This window comes from Leopardus geoffroyi, chromosome A3 (genome assembly GCF_018350155.1).
Source record: "Leopardus geoffroyi isolate Oge1 chromosome A3, O.geoffroyi_Oge1_pat1.0, whole genome shotgun sequence".
Lineage (NCBI taxonomy): Eukaryota > Metazoa > Chordata > Mammalia > Carnivora > Felidae > Leopardus > Leopardus geoffroyi.
Window position 1 is genome coordinate 103,297,951 of NC_059336.1, and position 25,317 is coordinate 103,323,267.

The following is a 25,317-nucleotide window of genomic DNA, read 5'->3' on the forward strand; positions in this document are numbered from 1 at the left end:
GAGGTCTCATAACATTTTAAAAGTTTTCTTAAAAATGTTTATTTATTTTAAGAGAGAGATAGCGTGAGCAGGGGAGGGGCAGAGAGGGAGAGAGAGGGAGAATCCCAAGCAGGCTCTGCACTGTCAGCTTGGAGCCCAAAGTGGGGCTCAAACCCACAAACCGTGAGATCATGACCTGAGCCAAAATCAAGAGCTGTAGGCTCAACCGAATGAGCCACCCAGGCGTGCCCCCCGCCCCCCGACCCCATAGCTTTTTAAAAACTTTATATATACTGGTTCTCACTCTCATTTTGGTTTTTAATCCTGAAGATTTTGCTTGGGTGATGTTTATAATTTTATTAGCTTTTGAGTAGTATATTGACATATATGGATATTGTTAGAATTTCACTTAAATTCTGAATATTTCCTTTGAGTCTTTTTGGGAATTTTTAGCCTGTGTGGATGTGAATTTCTATTGTGTTTTTCCTGAGAACCCCATGGATAGCTAAGATAAAGTTTTTTGAAGAAGAAATATTTGAGAGTTTATGAAGGAAGGCACATTATGAGCTCGAGAGCACAGTTTGGATTATGTTAGATTTAATTTCTGGAGCAACACTCAGCCCACTTTTTTAGCCCCTTGAAAGTAATTGATGTCCATTCTCTGCCTGGAGATTTAGTTAACAAGATTACTGCTTATAGTCTCTGAAAGCTTCTGTCCCTGCTGTCTCTACCACCAATATGGTAGGAAAATGCATAGTATATGGAATTTTGTACAACGTTGTGACTGTATTAGCATTCACCTTCCTTCCTGCCAGAAGGAAGTCATCAGTAATGAAGAGAAGGAATCAAACCAAGAGAAATGATACCAAGATATTTGTAGTTGGATGGTGGAATCTAATACATTACTAAAATTTTAATTCTTTTTGTTTTTTAGTCGTGTTTGGTGTGTAAAATTTGGTATGTCAAAAGAAATATATGCTTGTGTGCCATAACACTTTATTTAAGGGTATGATACCTTAAAGCTAGTATTTTTGTCCACATCTTTTCATTGCTTACAGGTGGGAAAGGTTTTCATTCCAGGGCTGCCAGCTCCTTCCCTGACAATGTCTAACACAATGCCTCGGCCCAGCACTCCACTTGACAGTGTCAGTACTCCTAAGCCTCTCGGTAAACTACTTGGATCCTTGGATGAGGTAAGTAACAAACTAGGTATCGTCAAAAATTAATAGTGTTTTATTTTATTTTATTATTTTTAATTTATTTTTAACGTTTTTATTAATTTTCAAGAGACAGGGAGTGAGCAGGGGAGGAGCAGAGAGAGAGGGAGACACAGAGTCCAAAGCAGGCTCCAGGCTCTGAGCTGTCAGCACGGATCAAACTCGCGAATCACCAGATCATGAACGGAGCTGATGTCAGATGCTTAACTGACTGAGCTGTCGAGGTGCCCCCCCCAAATTAATAGTGTTTTAAGGAAGTTTGGTCAGGGGCGCCTGGGTGGCTCAGTCAGTTAAGTGTCCGACTTCGGCTCGGGTCATGATCTCACAGTCTGTGAGTTTGAGCCCCGTGTCGGGCTCTGTACTGACAGCTCAGAGCCTGGAGCCTGCTTTAGATTTTATGTCTCCCCCTGTCTCTGTCCCTCCCCCACTCATGCTCTGTCTCGCTGTCTCTCAAAACTAAATAAATGTTTATTTTTAAAAAATTTTTTTTTTTTGGTTTTTAATTCATAAACTTTATTTTTTTAAATTTTTTTTATTATATGAAATTTATTGTCAAATTAGTTTCCATACAACACCCAGTGCTCATCCCAAAAGATGCCCTCTTCAGTGCCCGTCACCTGCCCTCCCCTCCCTCCCATCCCCCATCAACCCTCAGTTCTCAGTTTTTTTTTTTTTTTTTTTTTAATTTTTTTTTTTCAACGTTTATTTATTTTTGGGACAGAGAGAGACAGAGCATGAACAGGGGAGGGGCAGAGAGAGAGGGAGACACAGAATTGGAAACAGGCTCCAGGCTCTGAGCCATCAGCCCAGAGCCCGACGCGGGGCTCGAACTCACGGACCGCGAGATCGTGACCTGGCTGAAGTCGGACGCTTAACCGACTGTGCCACCCAGGCGCCCCTGTTCTCAGTTTTTAAGAGTCTCTTATGCTTTGGCTCTCTCCCACTCTAACCTCTTTTTTTTTTTTTTTCCCCCTTCCCCTCCCCCATGGGTTTCTGTTAAGCTTCTCAGGATCCACATAAGAGTGAAACCATATGGTATCTGTCTTTCTCTGTATGGCTTATTTCATTTAGCATAACACTCTCCAGTTCCATCCATGTTGCTACAAAGGGCCATATTTCATTCTTTCTCATTGCCACGTAGTACTCCATTGTGTACGTAAACCACAATTTTTCTTTATCCATTCATCAGGTGATAGACATTTAGGCTCTTTCCATCATTTGGCTATTGTTGAAAGTGCTGCTATAAACATTGGGGTACAAGTGCCCCTATGCATCAGTACTCCTGTATCCCTTGGGTAAATTCCTAGCAGTGCTACTGCTGGGTTATAGGGTAGGTCTATTTACTAAATAAATGTTTAAAGAAAATAAAGAAGTTTGGTCAAAAATATTAGTTCTTCCTATGGTTTTTTTCTGTTTTAAAAATGACAGAATTGGAAGTTTAGCTAATACTTGTAGAATATATATGTTTTCAAACACAGATGGTTCAATATACATATTGACCTCCTTTGTGATGTGGAAGGTACTACAGAGATGAAAATAATACATTCTTTTTCATCTAGGAACCTCATAAATTGATTTGGGTGGAACAGACGTACTGTCTGCATGAGAAATGATATTTTAAGGTAGAGTATTGAGACTTACAAATGAGGAAGAGAGAGTAGCACAGCAGGTTTGCCGATAGGGAGTTATATCCTGATGGGTTGATGTGGCAGAACCAGAGGCTTCTATCTGAGAGGTGTGTCTGACTTGGTTTGGACCTTGAGGATAAGTAGGATATCTGTAGATGGAAAGGGGTACTTGGGGGTAAAGAGGAATCATATAGGCATGGGTGTGGAGGCAGGTTAAGTGCTGAACATTTTTTATGCATATTCATATATATTTTTTTTCATATTCATATTTCTATCTTGTAGCATGCAAGACTCAAGTCTGTGGAATGAATGAATGCTTATAAAAGTACAAGTAGCCTGGGTGGCTCAGTCGGTTAAGGATCTGACTCTTGATTTTGTGAGTTTGAGCGCCGCATTGGGCTCTGTGTTGTCAGTACAGAGCTTGCTTTGGCTCCCTTGTCTCCCTCTGTCTCTGCCCCTCCCCCACTCTCACTCTCCCTCTCTCAAAAATAGTTTATTTTATTATTATTATTTTTTTAATGTTTATTTTTGAGAGAGAGAGAAGAGCTGAAGCAGGCTCTGTGCTGACAGCAGATAGCCTGATGTGGGGCTCGAACCCACGAATTGTGAGATCATGACCTTAGCCGAAGTTGGACACTTAACCGACTGAGCCACCCAGGCACCCCATAAACAGTTCATTTATAAAACAAAAACAAAAAAACAAAAACATACAAGTAGCCTGTTGGGTGGGGTAGGGTAGGGAGTGGGTAATAATAAATTGTTTTTGAGTCTATGTGCTAGGCACTGTAGTGTTTTTTATGTATAAACTCATTTAATCCCTCAGAATGGGTTTGTTGGGAAGATACTGGTCCCCATTTTACAAATGGGTACATACAGGGATAAGAAGGTTACACGTCTAAACTCATATAGCTAGTAAATGTTAGAGCTTGTTTATACTCTTACTAACACGCTCTTAAAGGCAGAGAGGATGAAAAGGTTTTTATTCTGAATGCTGTCGCCAGAAGATTTTTTGAGGTTTTTGAGGATGGAATTATAAATGTTAGGATCTGTGTTTAATTTAATTTAGTTAATTAATTAATTGGATGTTTGTTTATTTTTGAGAGAGGGCGTGCGCAAGAGAGTTCCGGGGGGACAGAGGATCCAAAGTGGGCTCTGTGCTGACTGCAGAGTGCCAGTGTGGGGCTCGAACTCACAAACCATGAGATCATGACCTGTGCTGAAGTTGGATGCTTAACCGACTGAGTCACCCAGGCACCCCAGGATCTGTGTTTTAGATGTTTGTCTTTGTTTTGTTTTGTTTTTTGTTTTTTTTTTAAAGTTAAGTCTATTTATTTTATTTATTTATTTATTTTTTAACATTTATTTGAGACAGAGAGAGACAGAGCATAAACAGGGGAAGGTCAGAGAGAGAGGGAGACACAGCTTCCAAAACAGGCTCCAGGCTCTGAGCCATCAGCACAGAGCCCGACGCAGGGCTTGAGCTCACGGACCGTGAGATCATGACCTGAGCCGAAGTCGGACGCTTAACCGACTGAGCCACCCAGGCGCCCCTAGATGTTTGTCTTTGAACTGAAGATAGACCGGTGAAATTCTGAGTGTTTTCTGTGTTCATTCAGGAGGTGGGAAGAGGGCTGGAGTTATGGCAGCCTATTGGAAAGGAGGGGAGTGACATAAGAGATCTGGAGAAGTGGAAATAGCAGAGTCTGTCAGAGATTGCTTTTGTGCTGTGCTGGGGAGATGTGCTGGGGAACAAGGATCAGAGTTCTCTGAGCAAGCTAGGTGGATACCCATGCTTACCTAGAAGCCTGGAGAAAGGAGGTCTGTATTTGAGAGACATTTGGGTGCAGATGTGTAGGGGAAGTTCAAAATGAAGTGTGGTACCAGCAGTTAATTGTGTCAGTTAATGTCTAGGTCCTAGTTTTATTTTCTAAATATGTGTAGTGTGGAGCTTTTTCCCTTTAAGCCAGGACATTTGTGGAACATTCAAAAGGGAGCAGGAGAAGTGTCAGAGTTTTGTGTGATTTGGAAGAATTTTTGTCTTTTATAATGTAAAATTGTTCCCAATTTTCTTAGAATTCCATTAAGCTGTGATGGTTAGTGTCTTTGTGGTAGCCACGAGGTGACAAGATCACAGTATTACACATTGGCCAATGGCTTTCCACATCTCTGGTTGACTGTGCACCAGACTTAGATTCAGGACCAGCGGAACTCAGTTTTTGTGGCAGCTGTGGGAGTAGAAGCTTGTATTTAATAAATATACTTGATTGGCTGTCAGTGTTGACAAGATATTCACTTAGAGATGTCCTGTAATTTGAATTATAGGGACATAGAAAGGGTTAGTAGTTAGGACTGCATGTAATGAGTAACTAAGATCAATTAAGTTTTTTGTTTGAATGTCTACAATCGAGCAAGTAAGTGTTCTCATATTTTCAGAACAAATATTTGTCTGTAGAGGAAATACCACTTTGTACCTGTCTTGTTTCTTTGCTTTTTCATTGTTCTCCTTTCTCTCTGGGGTCTTAGATCCTCAAGTCCTCTCTGTCTTGGCTTCCCAAGTTACAGTCTACGTGTCTAGCCCTGTAAGATTGCTGGAAGTGCTGCTGCCTCCTCTTCTTCTTAGTGGTGCCCTTCAGTGCACACTCAGCATATCCGTACTCCCTACCAAATCCTCGCTAGATACTGCAAATGCCAAGACTGGGAAGAGCAGTGTATATATAAGAGCCGTGTAAGAATTTCGGGCTACCTCCCTGTGACTCGCTTCTTTCTCTCCTGCATCTTGGCCCCTCAGGTCTGGGTTGTTTCCATAGCTCTCCAGTCCTGTTGATCAGATGTTTTGCTATTTTGCTGACTTTTTCTAGTTGCTTTGGGTGAAGATCTTTGCCAGCTGAGAGGCACTTCATCGTATCTAGAGCAGAATGATTTTAAATCATTACGTAAAATTGTTGGGTAGACCATGTGTAAAAAAAGGTTTCTTTATCCTTAATTCCTACAAAAATACTTCATATGTGTTGTATTTATGACTTTTTACAGGTTGTTCTATTCTCCCCAGTTGCAGAACTGAGGGATTCTTCCAAACTTCATGACTCTCTCTATAATGAGGATTGTACTTTCCAGCAGCTTGGAACTTATATTCATTCTATAAGAGACCCTGTCCGTAACAGAGTAACTCTGGTAAGTATATTTGTATTAAAAAGAGTAGGTAGCTCTTTAAGAAATATGACTATCCCTTGTGGAGAAAAGGGAACCCTCTTGCACTTTTGGTGGGAATGCAAACTGGTGCATCCGCTCTGGAAAACAGTGTGGAGGTTCCTCAAAAAATTAAAAATAGAACTACCCTACGACCCAGCAGTTGCACTACTAGGTATTTATCCAAGGGATACAGGTATGCTGTTTCGAAGGGGCATATGTACCCAATGTTTATAGCAGTGCTTTCAACAATAGCCAAATCATGGAAAGAGCCTAAATGTCTATCAACTGAGGAATGGATAAAGAAGATGTGGTTTATATATACAATGGAATACTACTTGACAATGAGAAAGAATGAAATCCTGCCATTTGCAACAGCGTGGATCAAACTGGAGAGTATTATGCTAAGTGAAATAAGTCTATCAAAGAAAGACAGATATATGTTTTCACTCATATGTGGATCTTGAGAAACTTAACAGTCCATGGGGGAAGGGAAGGGGAAAAAATATTTACAAACGGAGGGAGGCAAACCACAAGAGACTCTTAAGGAGGGTGGATGGGGCATGGGGGAGAGGGGAAAATGGGTGATGGGCATTGAAGAGGGCACTTGTTGGGATGCCCTTTCAAATTTGTCAGAATGCAGAATTTTATCTGAAAAATGAAAGCATTTTTTCATGATTTTTAAAATCTCTTGCAGTGTGTTATTTTTTGTACCTTTTTACTTTAAAGTAATTCTCAGTTTTTCTAAAGTTTCATTATTAAAAAATTATTGAAAATGGATCTTGTTCAAACAGTTGAATTTTCTATTGACTTTTGTCTTTTCATTAAAAATTAATTTGCAGTGATAGTGACTCAGCGTATAAAAATTAGACATTTCATTAAAACAAGAACTTTTGGAAATGTTTTTTAAGTTTTTTTTTTTTTTTTTTGAGAGAGAGAGAGGTGGGGGGAGGGAGAGAGAGGGGGACAGAGGATCTGAAGCGGGCTCTGCGCTGACAGCAGCGAGCCCTATGTAATAGCGCTCAAACTCATGAACTGAGAGATTGTGACCTGAGCTGAAGTCAGAAGCTCAGCCAACTGAGCCACCCAGGAGCCCTGGAAATATTTTTTAAATAAGCACATTTATAGTTTCTGAAATTTGGAAGGATTCAGTTCTGTTTGAAAAATATTTGTTTTTCTTTTTTTGTTCTTTTTTTTCGAAAAATATTTGTTTTTCATTTATTCTTTGAATTTTGTTTTGATAGGCAAACAGTCTTACAAAGCATAGCATTTTTAAGACATTCAAAGACTTAGAATGCACAAATTCTATTTACTTGCTCCTGTTTATTTCCATTTTTCCCCTTAGGAATTGAGTAACGGCTCCATGGTTAGGATTACTATTCCTGAAATTGCCACCTCTGAATTAGGTATGTTTGAGGTCAGACCTCACTTCCATGTATTCTCAGTTTGATTGGTGAGATTTGTAGTATTTGCTGATTTATAATAGTAATTGGGATTTTAAAAATTTTGCTGTTTTTGAAATTATGGGATTGAATTTTTCACTTTGCAGAGAAGCTGTGAAGAGCTGGGGAGCATTTTTCAGTGTCCACTCTGTGTGGGGTACACTGGTTCTTTTTCTCTTGAGATTTTTAGGTGGAAGAATGCCATGCGGTGAGATTATAATATATGGACGTGCCTCTTACAAGAAAATCTGAGAAACAGGGAAACCTAAGCAACTAAAATAGTTTTTGTCCTAGGTGATGGCTTTTAATCATAAAATAAATCAGTTGTTACATAAATTGAGAAATTAACGTAATTGCCTTAATTGAATAAGACTTAATATTGTCAAAATACAGTCAGACATATTTTAATAAAATTGGAGTCTGCTTAAATTATTACTGAAATACAATTTGGAAAATACTAGGTGGAGAGTATTTCTGAAGATAGAATAGTAAAGAAAACCTCAGGATTGAAAGGATTTGTCAATAATTGTAAGTTAAGAAAAGAACGTATAAGAAAATTCACAACATCTATTGGTTTCAAAATCTAAGTGCCAAAGCAAAGCATTGGCAGATTGTGTGTGATTTCTGGAATTTGGTAAGTAGGTTAGAATGACTTTTTCATTTTAGGAAATATCTGTCATTGGTGTGGTAAAATGATACTATGAATAGGTGTAGAGATACCTTGCTTTTCTAACAGGTATTTAGCCAGTAATTTCAAGGTTATGTGCCTTGGAAGTGTAAGCCTAAACAAAGTATATAAAAACAAATAACGGATTACATAAAATAAATGAAAACAGAGTAAAATCTTACTCTTATAGCCAAGCAGAAGTCAATAAGTTTCTGTACTTTTAAGTGTCCTCAGCTCCTCAGGCAGTATCTGGTTTACACTTACTTTGGATTCAACCATGACAAACGTGGTTATTTGGTTTTCTAACATTTATTCTCTTTGACTCTAATTTTTGCTGTATGTATACACACATAGTAAATTGATGAGAAAAAGGATATGCTGCTGAGGATGGGCCTGGTGACAATGGGAAAGGAAGAAAACGATCCTCTTTTGATGTGAGAATGCAAAAACATTGTAGTTTGGGGGCACTTGGTATGAAAAGCAGACCCAGGTCTCTTCACAGCAGTAGTAGGACAGCAGAGCACTGTAACTGATATTTATCCAATGGTGTGGAGTCCATAAGAAAGGTAGAAATTATGTAGTATTAACTGATCTATTTAAGACAAAAACATGTAGAATGTTTATAAATTGAATGGTGTCAGAAATAATTAAAAGTTACAAAGTTTTGGTTAACAGGAATGTTAACTCATGCAGAACACTGTTTAACGGTAGGTAAGCATTGCTATTTGAGGTGGCATATATTGAATATTACATATTTATTGAATATTACATACATATTTAAGCAGTATTTTATTTGAACTTATGTAGAAATTGTGTTTTTGATAGAATGATCTTTATTGTCCAAACTAGAATATATTTTTAAAAAAATGTATGTATTATTTTTGAGAGAGAGACAGCACGAGTGAGCATGAGTGGGGGAGGGGCAGACAGAGGGGGAGATTGAGGATCCAAAGAGAGCTCTGTGCTGACAGCCGAGAGCTTGATGCAGGGCTCGAACTCATGAACCCTAAGATCATGACCTGGGCAAAATTTGGGACGCTTAACTGATTGAGCCACCAAGGTGCCCCAAACTGGAATCTTTTGAGATCAAAATGGGGAGCTATTAATAATTGCCCGGGCGGTGAATATAAATCCGTTTGTCTCAGGTAAGCTGGACTGTTGGTTTTCTATTTCTGGTCCACAATTAGCAAGTGGAAAGGTGCCCTGAGACCTCTTGGAAGTCCTGTTGAATTTAGTAGTTGTTTTAAATTTCAGATTATCGGCAAGGTAATGTTTGCTCCCTCTTGGTAGTGACAGTTCCCTTTTCAGAGTAATTGGCCCTTACACAGAAGTAGTTAGAAAACTTTCTTAAAGGGAAAAAGAAATGCCCGCATGGGAAGCATACTAAAATTATTCTTTACTTTTAATAGTGCAAACATGTTTGCAAGCAATTAAGTTCATCCTGCCAAAAGAAATAGCTGTTCAGATGCTTGTCAAGTGGTACAGTGTCCACAGTGCTCCGGGAGGACCCAGTTATCACTCCGAGTGGAATTTATTTGTGACTTGTCTCATGAACATGATGGGTTATAACACAGACCGCTTAGCATGGACCCGAAACGTAAGTATACATAATTGGTTTTTTTTCCTGAGTTATTCTGTTATTACTAATGTAATTTTTGCATAATTGGTAATACAATATTTAGAGTACATAGATCAATTTACTAATAGGTATACTTTATTTAATAAAACGGAATACTACTAACGCTTATCGTGTCTACTATATGGTAAATCAAATGTCATTTAATATTTAATGATAACATTTTACTAGTAATTATAATTATTGAGTTTTTATAACATGGTAAAGCATGTTTGACTATAATTTCTCATTTCATCTTTATAAAACGACTACAAGTTATGCTAGGATTAGTAGTAATCATCTTGGTTTTATTAATGTAGAAACTGAATCACAAAGAAATCACAGACTTGTGATTTGCTCAAAACTGGGTCTAGACTGTGTCTTCTGATTCGTGGCTTATTTTTGTTCTCTGTAGCCCAGATTGTTTTCACACACAAATTGCTTGGTCTGTGGGGAGGAAGGTTTGATTTGAGGGCGAGTTAGAGGGCTTTAGCCCAAGTATCTATTCTCTTTCATTATGCAAAATTAGTTTTCATAGTTGGTGAAACTGATTTCTAAATTCTTTAAGTTGACCAGTTGACAATGATACATTTATATGAATTTGCTTCTCTTTTGGGGTTATCTTTCAGTTTGACTTTGAAGGATCACTTTCCCCAGTCATTGCACCCAAAAAAGCAAGGCCTTCTGAGACAGGATCTGATGATGTAAGCATTATTATTATTATTTGCTAATAAAAATTAATTTGTGGGTATTTGTACTATAGTCTATAGAAGTGGTATTCTTATTGATTTACATTTCTCACACCTTTTGCTTTATTTTAATACTGAATAACATTTATTTTGAAGGGCAGGATATGTTCTGTTTTCTGTGGTTATTCATTTTGAAGGGCAGGATATGTTCTGTTTTCTGTGGTTATTCATGTACTTTTGTCATTAATGATCATCTAAAAATTACTGAGCATGCATAATGGTCCATGATTTGAGTTTGCATTTGTAGATGTTTTACTGCTCATTAATCCTCTAATTTAGGTTCTCAGTCATATTAGATTCCATGTATTCTTAGTGGTTCAAAAAAATTTTTTAATTGAGGTATAATTTACATAAATGAAATGCTCAGATCTTATTACAGTTTGATCAACTTTGACAAATGCGTACTCATGTAACCCACTCCCCTTTCAAAACTTAAAACATTTCCATTATTCCATAAAGTTTCCATGGGCCATTTTTTTTTTTTTTTTTATTTTTTTATTTTTCCAACGTTTATTTATTTTTGGGACAGAGAGAGACAGAGCATGAACAGGGGAGGGGCAGAGAGAGAGGGAGACACAGAATCGGAAACAGGCTCCAGGCTCTGAGCCATCAGCCCAGAGCCTGACGCGGGGCTCGAACTCACGGACCGCGAGATCGTGACCTGGCCGAAGTCGGACGCTTAACTGACTGCGCCACCCAGGCGCCCCTCCATGGGCCATTTTTAATCATTCCCTTACTCTAGAAATAACCACTGATTTGAATTCCAGTATATGCTATTTTTGCCTGTTCTAGAACTTGATATAAATGAAATAATGTGGTACATAATCTTTGGTATAAGGTTTCTTTCATTCAGCATGGTGTTTTTGAGATTCGTTCCTGTTGTTGCAGAGCTCAGCAGTTTGTGCCTTTTTATTGCTGTATAGCATGCACATACTGTAGCTTGTTTATCTGTTCTCCTGCTGATGGGTACCTAGGCTATTTCCGTGATTTGACTATTACAAATAAAGCTGCCACGAGCATTCAGTGACAAGTGTTTGTGGACACATATTTTCATTTCTTATGGGTGAATGCCATAGTGAAATTGTTGGGTCTTTGCTGGTTCCCACATTCGTTGTCCTACGTTCCTACATTCCTACATATGAGAGTTCCTCTTGTTCTTTATCTTGGCCATCATTTGTCTTTTTAATTTTAACCATTTGTGTATAAAGTTGTTTCTCTTAGGTTTTAATTTTTGCCTTTTCTTGATGACTAATGATGTTAAACACTTCTTTTTAATTTTTTTAAAAAAATATTTATTTCTGAGACAGAGACAGAGCACAAGTGGGGGAGGGGCAGAGAGAGGGGGGGACACAGAATCTGAACCAGGCTCCAGGCTCTGAGCTGTCAGCACAGAGCCTGACACGGGGCTCGAACTCAACAGACCGCGAAATCATGACCTGGGCTGAAGTCGGACGCTCAACTGACTGAGCCACCCAGGCGCCCCTTAAACACTTCTTTATGTGCTTATTAGTGACCAACACATCTCTTTGCCAAGTTTCTGCTCAAATCTATTATATATTTTTAATTGGATTTTTAAAAATATTTATTGAGTTATAGAAGTTCTTTATATATTCTGGATATGAGTTATTTGTTGTGTACGTTTGAGGAATATTTTCTCTGAATTTGTGGCTTAATAATGTCTTTGGATGAGCAGATTTAAAAAAATTTTAGTTACTCATTTTATCAATTTTTTTACTTTTTAAAAAAAATGTTTTTTCTTTAATGTTTGTTTATTTTTGAAAGAGCTTGAGTTGGGGGGGTGGGGGGGATGCAGAGAGAGAGAGAGAGGGAGATGCAGAATCCAAAGCAGGCTCCAGGCTCCAAGCTGTTAGCACAGAGCCTGATGTGGGGCTCGAACCGCAAGCCGCAAGATCATGAACTGAGCCGAAGTCAGACACTTAACTGAGCCACCTAGGCGCCCCTCCATGTTTTACTTTTGTGGTTTGTTCTTTCTCTATCTGGTCCAAGCGTTTAGTTTTGTTTTTTCAGAGAGGGTACAAGTGTGTGAGGGGCAGAGAGACAGAGAGGGAAGTGGGGCTCATCTGGGGCTTGTGCTTTTACCCAAAGCAGGGCTTGTACTCACTCAAAGTGGGACTTGAGCTCACCTGATGTGGGGCTTAAACTCGTGAACTGTTGAGATCATGACTTGAGCTGAAGTCAGATGCTTGATGACTAAACCACCCAGGTACCCTGGTTCAAGAGTTTTTAAATTAGAATAACACACTGTATTAAGCCTTGGAAAAGCATCAGGAAATTCTAAGACCTGAAAATAGCATAAACTATATTCTGTCAATGCAGTACAATAAATCAAAGTAGAAACCAAAACAGACTCAGTACTTGGAAAATGTAGCACAATCAGTCTGAATATAAGATTAAGTTTATTAGGTTGTAATGCTAGCCCCAGCATTTTATAAACATAGAAGAATACACTAACTGGATGTAAGTAGACTTCTCCCCTCAAAACACAGATAAGTGTAGTGGTCACTAAACTTGCCTGTCTGCACTTCCTGCCTTTCATTCTTTACTTTTTGCTTCATAGGAATTCACCTAATCACCTGATCTTTGTCAGTCTCTATATAAGTAGGGGGATTCTTCCTCCATAGTCCCTTTCCTCAAAGGGCACGACTAAATTTTTTCAAATGGGTTTTGAAGTGGCTTGTCTTAATGTCTGTTACTGGCATCTGGAAGTTGCTTAGCTTATTTTGATGTGGACCCTAATTTTTAAGTATTCTGAGTTTTTTTTCAACTTAATGTAAAAATGGAACTTGAATTGTTTTAATGATGGCCTTACGAGGAGGTGTTATTTAAAAAATTAACATCTTCATTTTTCTTAGGACTGGGAGTATTTACTGAATTCAGACTACCACCAGAATGTTGAGTCTCATCTTTTGAATAGATCTTTATGTTTGAATCCTTTGGAAGTTTCACAGATGAAGGATGAAGATTTTTCACAGAATCTCATTCTGGATTCCTCTACACTTCTGTTTACTCATATACCTGCGATTTTTTTTGTTCTTCACCTTGTTTACGAGGAGCTGAAGTTGAATACTCTAATGGGAGAAGGAATCCGTTCACTTGTTGGCCTTCTTGTTCAGTTGGCAAGGTAAATATTGTTTGTAGCTTAGAAAATGCCAAGAGGTCCTTAGAGGATTTGATTTCAGCCATGAATATCATAGAGGAACCTTGAAAATAAATTTCTGAAGTCTACCTTTTTGGGAAACCAGAGCTTTTTCTATAGACCACAGAAACGTTTGAAGGTACTGGCTGTGAAAAAACCTTGTGGGCCGTTAATGGGGTTCCTCGTTTTTGTCCTAAGATTAGTGGGAGGTCACAAAAGTTATGTTAAACAGCAGATGTGATGTGCTCAGCTCTTTGTTTTGACAAGATGACTGGCTACACTGTGGTGGAAGTTCTATAATAACACCTGGCTGTTTTGTAATAATACCGACAATCAAATTGGAGATACAGTTAACACGATTGCAGTTAACATATGTAAATTGTAGGTGTTATGATTTGATAAGGAAACTTGTCCAGAATTGTCTCTAAGAACATGAATGTTGTTTGCTGGTGTGGGCTCTTTTTGCTGTGTTTTTGTTGTCTCAGTCTGTCATCATCCCTGTCTTTGAGACTCTTGTAGTGTATCCATGATAAGATTGTTTTTGGCACTGGATTCTAAAGGTCACATTTAGGTGTTGTTTCAGCCTTTGTAACCCTTGGTGATATAGAAAGTTGAATTTAAAATTTTTTTTTTTTTTCAACATTTATTTATTTTTGGGACAGAGAGAGACAGAGCATGAACGGGGGAGGGGCAGAGAGAGAGGGAGACACAGAATTCGAAACAGGCTCCAGGCTCTCAGCCATCAGCCCAGAGCCTGACGCAGGGCTCGAACTCCCGGACCGCGAGATCGTGACCTGGCTGAAGTCGGACGCTTAACCGACTGCGCCACCCAGGCGCCCCTAGAAAGTTGAATTTTAATTGAAATGTCAACATCTGAGTTAAGATTATAGTACATTTTCTAATTTCTCTGATCTTCCTCAAGATTCCGAGATTGTTTTCTGAGATGTGACAGTTTTAATTGATGGTCGCTTTCTCTTATGACAAATCATTACTGTCATGGGAAATTCTTTTTATAATGAAATGATTTCCAAACCATAATCATGACTTTCTGAAATAAATAATGTTTTATAGTGTCTTACATTTTATAAAAGGTATTTTTTACATATATATATTATTTGATCTTTAAAACTTCCGAGTGGGAATTTCCCTACTTTCTAGAAGAAAATACTGAGGTTCATAGAGATAACTTGCTGAAGATTACAAAACTGATGAATAATAGAGGAGAAACTAGTTTTATCCCCATAGAATGTATCTAGCAAAAGGAGTTTGGGTTGCATATGTCATACTGGGCACTTTCAGGTCCAGAAATAGAATAAAAAGACTCTAGATTTGATGATCTTCTTTGTCATAAGTTTTTAAACTGAAAGGTTGAACTGGTGAATCCTAACTCTATGGGGGAAAATAATACCTTTCTTGTGATTTTTTTTTTATACGGTGTTATTATTTTAGGGATTTAAAATTGGAGCCTTATGTAGATCATTACTATAGAGATTACCCAACACTTGTCAGAACTACTGGACAAGTGTGCACAATTGATCAAGGTAAGTGTTTGTGCCATTAAAGTTTTTCTAAACAGTGAGTGACTTTGCTTGTATCTTTCTGGGGGAATAGCCGAAGATATATTTTTTACCATTAGTCTCTTAAGTCAGAGGTGGTATCTTTCCACTAAGTAGGTTTCAGTTTGTACCGTTTGATCTCTGACTGGTAGTAAGAGATAACATTAATTTTCGTGTGTGGGAAAAATTTTACCCATCCCTAAGTGCTAAGGAGGCTTTGCCCTAGATCTGTCCAATTAGTAGCCACCAACCATGTTATTTAAATTAATTCATACTGAAAACTCAGTTCCTCAGTTGCACTAGCCACATTTCAGTAGCTACATCAGACTAGTGGCTGCCATATTGGATAGTGTAAGTGTAGAACATTTCCATTACCGCTCTTTTATCCTAAACCTTGAGTTATAGAGACTCAAGATTGGGGCCCACTTGTTAGAGTGGACTCCTTGGTATCTCTTGTTTTTTCACCATAAGGATTAGGGCAGAAATTTTAGTTAGATTCTTTATATGCCTTGAGTACAAGGATTTGCTAAATTTCAATGCGGGATGGGATAAAATAGTAGTCATTTAGATTCTACATATTATAATATAGTCCGTTATTTACTGTGGCAGAAAACATGAAGCATTTTGGAGAATATGGGAAAACGTTATTCTGATTGTTTCCAAATGATAGATTCTGTTGATCAGTTTCCCTGTAGAATAAAATGGTATTGGCTTCATGTAGTCTTGTGTCTTTATAAACATTTGTTTAATTCTAAAGGTCAAACAGGATTTATGCATCATCCATCATTTTTTACTTCTGAGCCACCAAGCATTTATCAGTGGGTGAGTTCTTGTCTGAAGGGTGAAGGAATGCCGCCCTATCCTTACCTCCCCGGAATCTGTGAAAGAAGTAGACTTGTAGTCTTGGTATGTATTGCCTAACTTGTTTATTTTTTTTTTTAAACTTAATTTTTAAAATTACACAAAAATTTTAACTTTTTCATTTTGTGTACATTTCTGTGAACTTCAGCAAATGTATAGATTCATGTAATCACCACCATAATTAAGGACACAGAATGGTTTCATCACCCTGCAAAATTCCCACATGCTTTTGAGATTCATCCAAGGTGTTGCCAGTGTCAGCAGTTCATTGCATTTAATTGCTAAGTACTAGTCCATTGTGTGAATGTTTCACATGGGTTACCCATTCACCCGTTGAAGATATTTGAGTTGGTTCCAGCCTTTGGCAGTTATGAATACAGCTCCGGTAAACATTCATGTCTAGGTTTTAGTGTGAACATACATTTTCATTTCTTAAGGATAGATACCCAGGGGTGAGATCAATGATCATATAGTAGTTTTCAGAGTAGCCATACCATTTTTCCATTCTCACCATCAATTGTGAGGGTTTCATTTTCTCTACATGTCAGTGATTGGTATGGTCATGATTTTTATTTATTTTATTTTAGTTTTTCTTTAGTTTGTGCATTTTTTTTTTTGAGAAATCATGAGCGTGAGCATGCATGCGAACAGGGAAGGGGCAGAGAAAGAGAGAGAGAAAGGGAATCCCAAACAGGCTCCATCCACACTGTCGGTGCAGATGCTGATGTGGGGCTTGAACTCACGAACGATGAGATCATGACCTGAGTTGAAATCCAGAGTTGGATGCTTAACTGACTGAGCTGCCCAGGTGCCCCAGTCATGATTTTTAATTTTTGCCATTCTGACAGATGTGTAGGAGTATCTCATTGTAGTTTTAATTTATATTTCCCTGATGGCTAATGATGTTTTGAGAGTTCTAGATGGGAGGTTTTGTCAGCTATATGGATTGTAAATGTTGTCTGGTTTGCAGCTGTCCTGTCTCATCATTTTCTTAATGTTTCTTTTGCAGAGCAAAATGTTTAATTTTGTTGCATCCAGTTTACCCAGTTTTTCTTTTATGGATAGTACTTTCGGTGTCTAAGATTTCATTGTTTAACTTCAGTTCACAATTAATTTCTCCCAGAAGTTTTATAGTTTTCTGCTTTACACTTAGATCTAGAATCCATTCTGATAATTTTTTTTTAATAAGATGTGAGATTTAGGTTGAGGTTTTTATTCCATTTGGATGTCCAGTTATTTTTAACACCATTTGTTGAGAAGACTATCCTTTCTGTATTGCTTTAGCACTTTTATCAAAAATTAGTTTGCCGCATTTTTTTGGGTCTGTTTCTGGGCTGTCTGTTGTAGTTTGTTGATCTGTGTTGCTGTCCACACTGTCTTGGTTACCGTAGCTGTATAGTAAGTCTTAAAATTGCTTTGTGTGATTCCTCCTTTCATTATTCTTCTTTTTCAGAATTGTTTTATTATATGCATGTATGTATGTTTCAAGTTTTTATTTAAATTCTAGTTAACATACAGTATAATATTGGTTTCAGGAGTAGAATTCAATGATTTAATATTTACATACAACACCCAGTGCTCACCATAACAAGTGCCCTTCTTAATACCCATCACCCATTTAACTCATTCCCCTGCCCACCTCCCATCCAGCATCCCTTATTCAGTTAGTTCATGTCTGAGTTCAAACCTTCAGATACAAAGGACTTTGGTAAAGGTGAGTTCCTTCACGTTCCCATCCCCTTCTCGCTGGAGCAGCCTGGGTCCTTTTGTGGACCTTTCCAGAGATGGGGCCTTCCCAGGCTCATTGGAGAATTTCATGCTTTTGTTTCCTCCACGGATATCACTGCACTGTAAATGTCTATGTACCCTGCTCGTCTTTTCTTTTATTTCACATCCTACTTTTCTTCATGTTGAGAAAGGCTTCAGAGCCCCCATGACTCTGAAACAGACATGCAGGAGAGTAATTCTGCTTTTTTTAAAAAAAAATCGTAGTCAAATATACATAACATATTTATATATGTATTTATATGTATTTATAATATTTTAACTCTTCTTAAGTGTACAATTAATTCAGTGGCATTAAATATATTTATAAAATATTAAGAGCAGGTTTAGGGGCGCCAGGGTGGTTCGATACATAAAGCGTCTGACTCTTGATTTCAGCTCAGGTCATGATCTCACAGTTCATAAGATCGAGCTCCACATTGGAGTCCATGCTGACAGCATGGCCTATTTGGGATTCTCTCCCTCTCTCTCTCTTGCCTCCCCTCCTCTCAAAATACATACGTGAAAAAAAAACTTCTAAAATATTAAGAGCAGGTTAATTCCAGAACTTTTACATCCTTGATGCTTATGTGGAAACATTTAAGTGAAACCACCAAATATGTTGGTACTGTCCAACTCTGCTGGATGGGGGGAGACTTGATGTGTATCTAGGCACAAAGGGGAGCCAGAGAAATAAGAATATACCAAGTTGGTCAGCCTCCAACTTAAATTATGTTAGTCAACTTGTAGATACTTGTATTACAACTTTTCTTTGTGAGATATGATGTCAGTTAGGTTCAGGACTATGTCATTTGCAGTGCTTGTATTGGTTTAGAATATAGGGTTTTTAAGATTCTCCTGTGTTATAGTAAAATTTTAATGGAATCGTGCTGCTTTCTTTGAAAAGAAAAAAAAGCTTAGTGCAGGTGCAGATATTGGTGGTAGCAAATATTCAAATGAGAACTTTGAAGGCCAAAGTGAAGGGTGTGGGTTAGGGTTCACCTAACCAGAAACAACCCAACTGTTTGTCAGTTTGTGAATGGAGAAAGTTTGGTACATCTGTGTAATGGAATACTACTTAGCAATAAAAAGAAACCAACTACAGATGCACACAGTAATGTGAATGAATCTCAGAGGGATGCTAAGTTGAAGAAGTAGGACACAGAAGCTTATATAATCTAAGATTCCATTTATGTGATATTGTTGAATAGGCAAAACCATAGGGAAAGAAAACAGGAGTTGTTTCCTGTGCTGGGTGTAGGAGGAGTAGATTGATTACAAAGGGTGCAGGGAGCTTTTTGGTGTGATAGAAGTGTTCCACATTATGATTGTAGTAGTGATTGTATTACTGTATGTTGTCAACACTCAAAGCTGTACACCTAAAATAGATGAATTTTCCTCTGTGTAATTATACGTCATTCATTTGAAAAATAATGTAAATTTTCTCCTTATGCAGAGTATTGCACTCTATATACTTGGTAATGAGAGCTCTGTTTCTGATGAATCTTCACAGTATTTATCCAGGATAACTATAGGTAAGTCAGTGTAATGTTAGACTTCCCAAAATGAATTTTTTTCCCCCAAAACACAGTTTTACAAATGTTAATATCAGAATTGAGATTAAAAAATTAAAGATTTCCTAAGTGTTCTAGAGGCCATGTCTTGCCTCATTTTAGTGGTGGCCTTTTGCACTGTTCTTGTCTGTGGTTTATAGCTAATTTTCAGAGACCAGGAGTACTTCAGATCTAACAAATTTTACATGTTTTCAATGTATGTAAAAAGGACTTATTTTATTTTAATTTTATTTTTTGTCCATAATCTTAATCTTACTGTCTTCAGTATCCCCTTTGCAAAGTGCGGTAACATATTCTAAGATTCCAGGAACCAGGCATAGACATCTCTGAGGACTATTATTTGGCCTACCACAGAGTATTAATTTACATTTAATGAAATTATTGACATAATTGAGTTTAAGTCAACTATTTTTATAAGTTTCTCTATTCAGGTTCTGTTTTAGTCGGTGTGAGCCTCTGTACTAAATGTACCATAAATTAAGTGGCTTAAACAACAGACTATTTCTCACAGTTCTGGAGGTAATGAAACCCAAGATCAGAGTGCCAGCGCGGTCATTTTCTGGTGAGAACACAGATTCCTGGTGTGCAGATGGCTATCAAAAAAGGACTATTTTGGCCTCAGGGAAATTATTATACTTTCCAGGCTGCCAGAGGACTGCTTACTTTTTTTTTTAGGAGTTGTTTGAATTTTCATTTCCAAGTGTCTTCTGTTATATGTTCTCTTTATCAGGATAACTATCAAAATAAAATTTCCTTTTCATTGCCTTTTAGCCCCCCAGAAGTCACAAGCAGAACAAGAAGAAAACAGGTGATTTTTATTCAGATAATGCTTTTATATTAAAAATATAAAACATTATTGCATTTTACTATTCTTTTTAATATTTTTGTGTTTTATTCTCTTACAGGTTTAGTTTCAGGCATTCTACATCAGTTTCTAGTCTAGCTGAACGATTAGTCGTCTGGATGACTGATGTAGGTAAGGTAGTGTTTGTTACTTTTTATGTGTCTTTGAGATACTGGTGAGAACCCCCTGCTTTCCCTGGACACCTCCTTGTTCAGTAGGCCGTGCTTCTTCACAGCGAGCTAGAACTGGAAAGCAGGAGAAGAGAGGGACTCTCGTTCTATGAAAGGATCCTGCAGGACCAGTGTTATGGCGCTTCAAGCCTCACTTCCTTTCCCTGACCATGTCATACCTTCCGTATTATAATACCTAGTATACCAGCTTTTATCTCTCGATGGGTCAAAAATGTTTATTTGCTTCACCTTAGGCCAGTTAAAGCTGTAGCTATGTGGACTGGCCTTAGAATGGAGAACTGTAATCACTACACGTACAGACTTGAAGCCGTTGTAATACTCAGATATCAGAAAGTATTTCTGGCTAATTGTAAAGTAATTGTACAAACACTTCAGGGTGTGCTTTTGAAGAATATAGGCTAGTGGTTTAGGCTCCAAGATGAGGATATAGCTGGAAAGAGGGAAAGGGAGGAAAGGGAGGAAAGGAGTTCCCTGTTCTCTTTTCTCGAAGCCAGTGCTCTTAGGATTTAAATGGAGTAAAATACTAAAGACCTTTTTTTTTTTTTTTTTTTTTTTTTGTGAAAATAAAGAACTAAAAATTTTAAATTATGGATATGAAGATATAAAAAATGACAATGTTATAGTATAGTCTGTTATAAAATAATGGTGTAATGAATATTACAGGATGTCTGAGTTCTTATTTAAAGAATATTCTCAACGACTTAGTTTTTCACTGTTGTTTTAAATATGCTCTCATGAGGGGTGCCTGGGTGGCGCAGTCGGTTAAGCGTCCGACTTCAGCCAGGTCACGATCTCGTGGTCCATGAGTTCGAGCCCCACGTCGGGCTCTGGGCTGATGGCTCAGAGCCTGGAGCCTGTTTCCGATTCTGTGTCTCCCTCTCTCTCTGCCCCTCCCCCGTTCATGCTCTGTCTCTCTCTGTCCCAAAAATAAATAAACGTTGAAAAAAAAAAAATTTAAATATGCTCTCATGAAAATTACAATATTATTGTATAGTATTACAGGTAAGATACCTGTGCTGAAAAATATTAGATGAGTTAGTTCTGTCCATTTGTATATCATATGATATTTAATAAAAGTGTTATTCTCGTAGAAGGGAACATTTTTACCTCAATAATTAATCAACTTCCAATATTAATAAATAATATATAATAATATAAAATTGAGAAATTCGTTATAGGAAAAATAAATTTTAATTTACCTAAGGTCTTGAAAATTTTAAATATGAAGTATGGTATAATATAAAAGAATGCATAAAATGTGTGTTTAGAGGTCACCTACCATTATAAGTAGAACGTTGCTAGTGTACTAGAAGGCCCTTGCATGTCCATTCCGTGTGATATCTTCCTCTCACACAGCCTACTGCTGCAGGTAACCACGGCCCTACCGAGGTTTTTTATTACCTTCCCTCATTCTTTTTTCTTTTTTCTTTTTTTAAATGCTAATTTTTCAGAGAGAGAGAAAGAGAGTGAGCAAGGAAGGGGCAGAGAGAGAGGGAGACACAGCAACTGAGGCAGGCTCCAGGCCCTGAGCTGTCCGCACAAGCCTGATGTGGGGCTCAAACCCACGAACCGTGAGATCATGACCCAAGCCAGTTGTTCGCTTAACTGAGCCACCAGGCGCCCCGTTCCCTCATTACTTTCATAGTTTTATCATCTTTTTTTTTTTAAATGTGTATTTATTTTTAAGAGAGAAGGAGAGATAGAGCATGAATGGGGGAAGGGCAGAGAGAGAGGGAGACACAGAATCTGAAGCAGGCTCTAGGCTCTGAGCCGTCAGCACAGAGCCGGACGTGGGGCTCGAACTCACAAACTGTGAGATCATGACCTGAGCCGAAGTTGGATCATTAACCAACTGAGCCACCTAGGCACCCCCATAGTTTTATCATCTTTATCTGTTGCTTGGTGTTGTAGGTCTTTGAACTTCATATAAATGAATGTAGATATAAATTATTTTTTTCACTCAATTCATCCGTATTAACTCATGTAGCAGTAGATCATTCATTTTCACTGCTCTATACTCTATGGTTTGAATATATTCCAGTTTATTCTATTGATGATAGCAGTTGGGCTGTTTCCTCCCTACCCTTTTTTTGTCATAGTGAGTGAATAGCGTTGCTAATCAGTATGTTAATACTTGTGACTGGTGCACATGTACACAAATTTCTGTATGGCTGTTAATGGACCATAAGGGGTGGACCTATGTGTACATGCTGCGTGTTTTCCAAAGTGATTGTACCACTACCAACTGTGGATGGGAATTACTATTTTTCTACATAGTTGCCAACACTCGGTGTTGATTTACTTTAATATTTGTCTGTCAAATGAATGAAATTATATATTTAGTAGTTTTTAATTTGAGCTTTCCTGGTCACTCAGGAAATAAACCATCGTTTCATATGTTTATTGACCATTTGTGTTTCTTTTTTGGGAAATGTCTTTTTGTCCTTCCTGTCTTTCCTGTTGGGTTGTTTCTCTTTTTCTGAAGGTTTTTAGTTCTTTTAAAGAGACCTTTTATACTAATCCCTGATGTTAAGACATTAGTCTGGTAGTAAGGTGAACAGAATCGATTTCTCTTTTTATTTGTCAGGATAGATATTGATTAATTTCAGACAGAGGATGATTGGGACAACAGGTCTGAATGAAAAATGTTCTCCTTTCCTTTCATCACAAGGTTTCACTTTAAGAGACTTGGAAACTCTTCCCTTTGGAATTGCTCTTCCCATCAGAGATGCAATTTACCACTGTCGTGAACAGCCTGCTTCAGACTGGCCAGAAGCTGTCTGTCTCCTGATCGGACGGCAGGATCTGTCCAAACAGGCCTGCGAAGGAAACTTGCCCAAAGGGAAATCTGTGAGTATTAACACTGAAAGTTCAAAGTTCAGGTTTAGTCTCAAAATCGAAGTAGAAATCTTCATTTTTCTCTGAAGTCTTTTTCCAAGTGTATATATCAGTTTGTCTTTTATGTTTTATGCCGTGGGGTTTATAATGGGGCAGATACTCTTATTTATGAATTGACATGGGAACAGAGATTTTGTGAAGGCTCTGTTTTGCCTAGACTTTGCTTTGAGTTAGGACAAGTGCTGAGTGTATACATCCAGTACCATGACTCTTTCTCTACTTGTTGGTAGTGAAATTGGTTAAGTAACTACTTTCGTAGTTAATAGCCTCATTTTGAATATGTAACTATTTTCTCTTTCCTACTTTTTTTTGATGTGAATTTCTCGATTTTAACCTTTGAAATAGATGTAAATACATCTGTTTAATCACATAAAACTGAAATCGCAGGAAAAAGTTCTTTGGGAGCTGGGATAAGAGACACTAAAGTTGTTTAGAAGATAGACGTCTTAGATTATCCCTCCTGAAATTCTGTCCTTTGTCAGTCTTCCAATCTGGTTTTACTCTTTTTATTATTATTATTATTATTATTACTATTATTATTTTTAATTATTTTTTAACTTACATCCAAGTCAGCATATGGTGCAACAGTGATTTCAGGAGTAGATTCCTTAATGGCCCTTATCCATTTAGCCCATTCCCCCTCCCACAACCCCTCCAGCAACCCTCTTTGTTCTCCATATTTAAGAGTCTCTTATGTTTTGTCCGCCTCCCTGTTTCAATATTATTTTTGCTTCCCTTCCCTTATGTTCATCTGTTCTGTGCCTTAAAGTCCTCATATGAGTGACGTCATATGACATTTGTCTTTCTCTGACTAATTTCGCTTAGCATAATACCCTCTAGTTCCATCCACATAGCTGCAAATGGCAAGATTTCATTCTTTTTGATTGCCGTGTAATACTCCATTTGTGTGTGTGTGTGTGTGTGTGTGTGTGTGTGTGTGTGTATCACATCTTCTTTATCCTTTCATCCATCAGTGGACATTGGGCTCTTTCCATACTTTGGCTATTGTTGATAGCGCTGCTGTAAACATTGGGGTGCATGTACCCCTTTGAAACAGCATACCTGTATCCCTTGGATGAAAACCTGGTTAGTTCAGTTGCTGGGTCATAGGGTAGTTCTATTTTTAATTTTTTGAGGAACCGCCATACTATTTTCCAGAGTGGCAGCACCAGTTTGCATTCCTATGCTTTTACTTTGTTTTTTAAAAGTTTATTTATTTATTTTTAGAGAGAAAGTGTGCGCACGTGTGCCTGCACATGGGGGAGGGGCAGAGAGAGCGGGAGAGACAAAGAATCCTAAGCAGGCTCCATGCTGTTAGTGTGGATCCCAACGTGGGGCTCAAACTTACCAACTTAACTGTGAGATCATGACCTGAGCCAAAACCGAGTTGGATGCTTAACCAGCTGAGCCAACCAGGCACCCCCCCCCCCCCCCCCCAGTCTGCTTTTATAAAGAATGGGTTCTGAGAAGACTACCAATAGAAAATCAAATACATCATTACTCTCTAATGATCTCTCTTTTAAAATCAGTCTCTTTTAAAACTTAAAAATGGAATTTCTGGTACTTCTTTTAGAACTCTATTTAGCTTAAAAAAAAAAAAAAATGGTAGTATTGCATTACCCTGAGGATCAGAGAGGATTCTGGGATGGTTTTTCCACTCCAGGTGACTCTTCAACTTTGTTTATATCCCTAAGAGAATAGCACACATTTGCCTCATCACTTACTAGCTTTTGAACATATTAATCAAAATGTAACTATTTATAATCCACATTAGGTCTTAGGCTATTAATGCTTCTTCAGACCTTCCGAGTCTGTATCACAATTTGCCTGCTGGGTCTGTGACAGAAGCTGTTGCCATGGATCCCATCTCCAGCAGCGTTGGCCCAGCATATCTAGCTTTTTATCTATACTTGTATAACAGCCCTTAGTTGAATTACTATTTGTCTTGTTCTAAACAGAAAACCATTTTTTTTTTTTTTGCTAATAATA

The 25,317-nt window shown here is 37.9% G+C and overlaps 1 protein-coding gene across 7 annotated transcripts in view; it reads left to right on the forward strand.

The window, feature by feature from the left end:
• The window catches only part of ANAPC1 (anaphase promoting complex subunit 1), a 98,411-nt gene that overhangs the window by 23,210 nt on the left and 49,884 nt on the right, over positions 1–25,317 (forward strand). For all 7 annotated transcript variants that reach the window (XM_045446884.1, XM_045446890.1, XM_045446889.1 and 4 more), the window contains exons 14-25: positions 1,038–1,172; positions 5,855–5,995; positions 7,356–7,416; positions 9,529–9,716; positions 10,364–10,438; positions 13,357–13,625; positions 15,090–15,181; positions 15,954–16,102; positions 19,278–19,356; positions 20,167–20,203; positions 20,301–20,371; positions 23,102–23,280. In XM_045446884.1, coding sequence (XP_045302840.1) covers positions 1,038–1,172; positions 5,855–5,995; positions 7,356–7,416; positions 9,529–9,716; positions 10,364–10,438; positions 13,357–13,625; positions 15,090–15,181; positions 15,954–16,102; positions 19,278–19,356; positions 20,167–20,203; positions 20,301–20,371; positions 23,102–23,280 — 1,476 coding nt within the window. The remainder of the gene's footprint in view (positions 1–1,037; positions 1,173–5,854; positions 5,996–7,355; positions 7,417–9,528; positions 9,717–10,363; positions 10,439–13,356; positions 13,626–15,089; positions 15,182–15,953; positions 16,103–19,277; positions 19,357–20,166; positions 20,204–20,300; positions 20,372–23,101; positions 23,281–25,317) is intronic.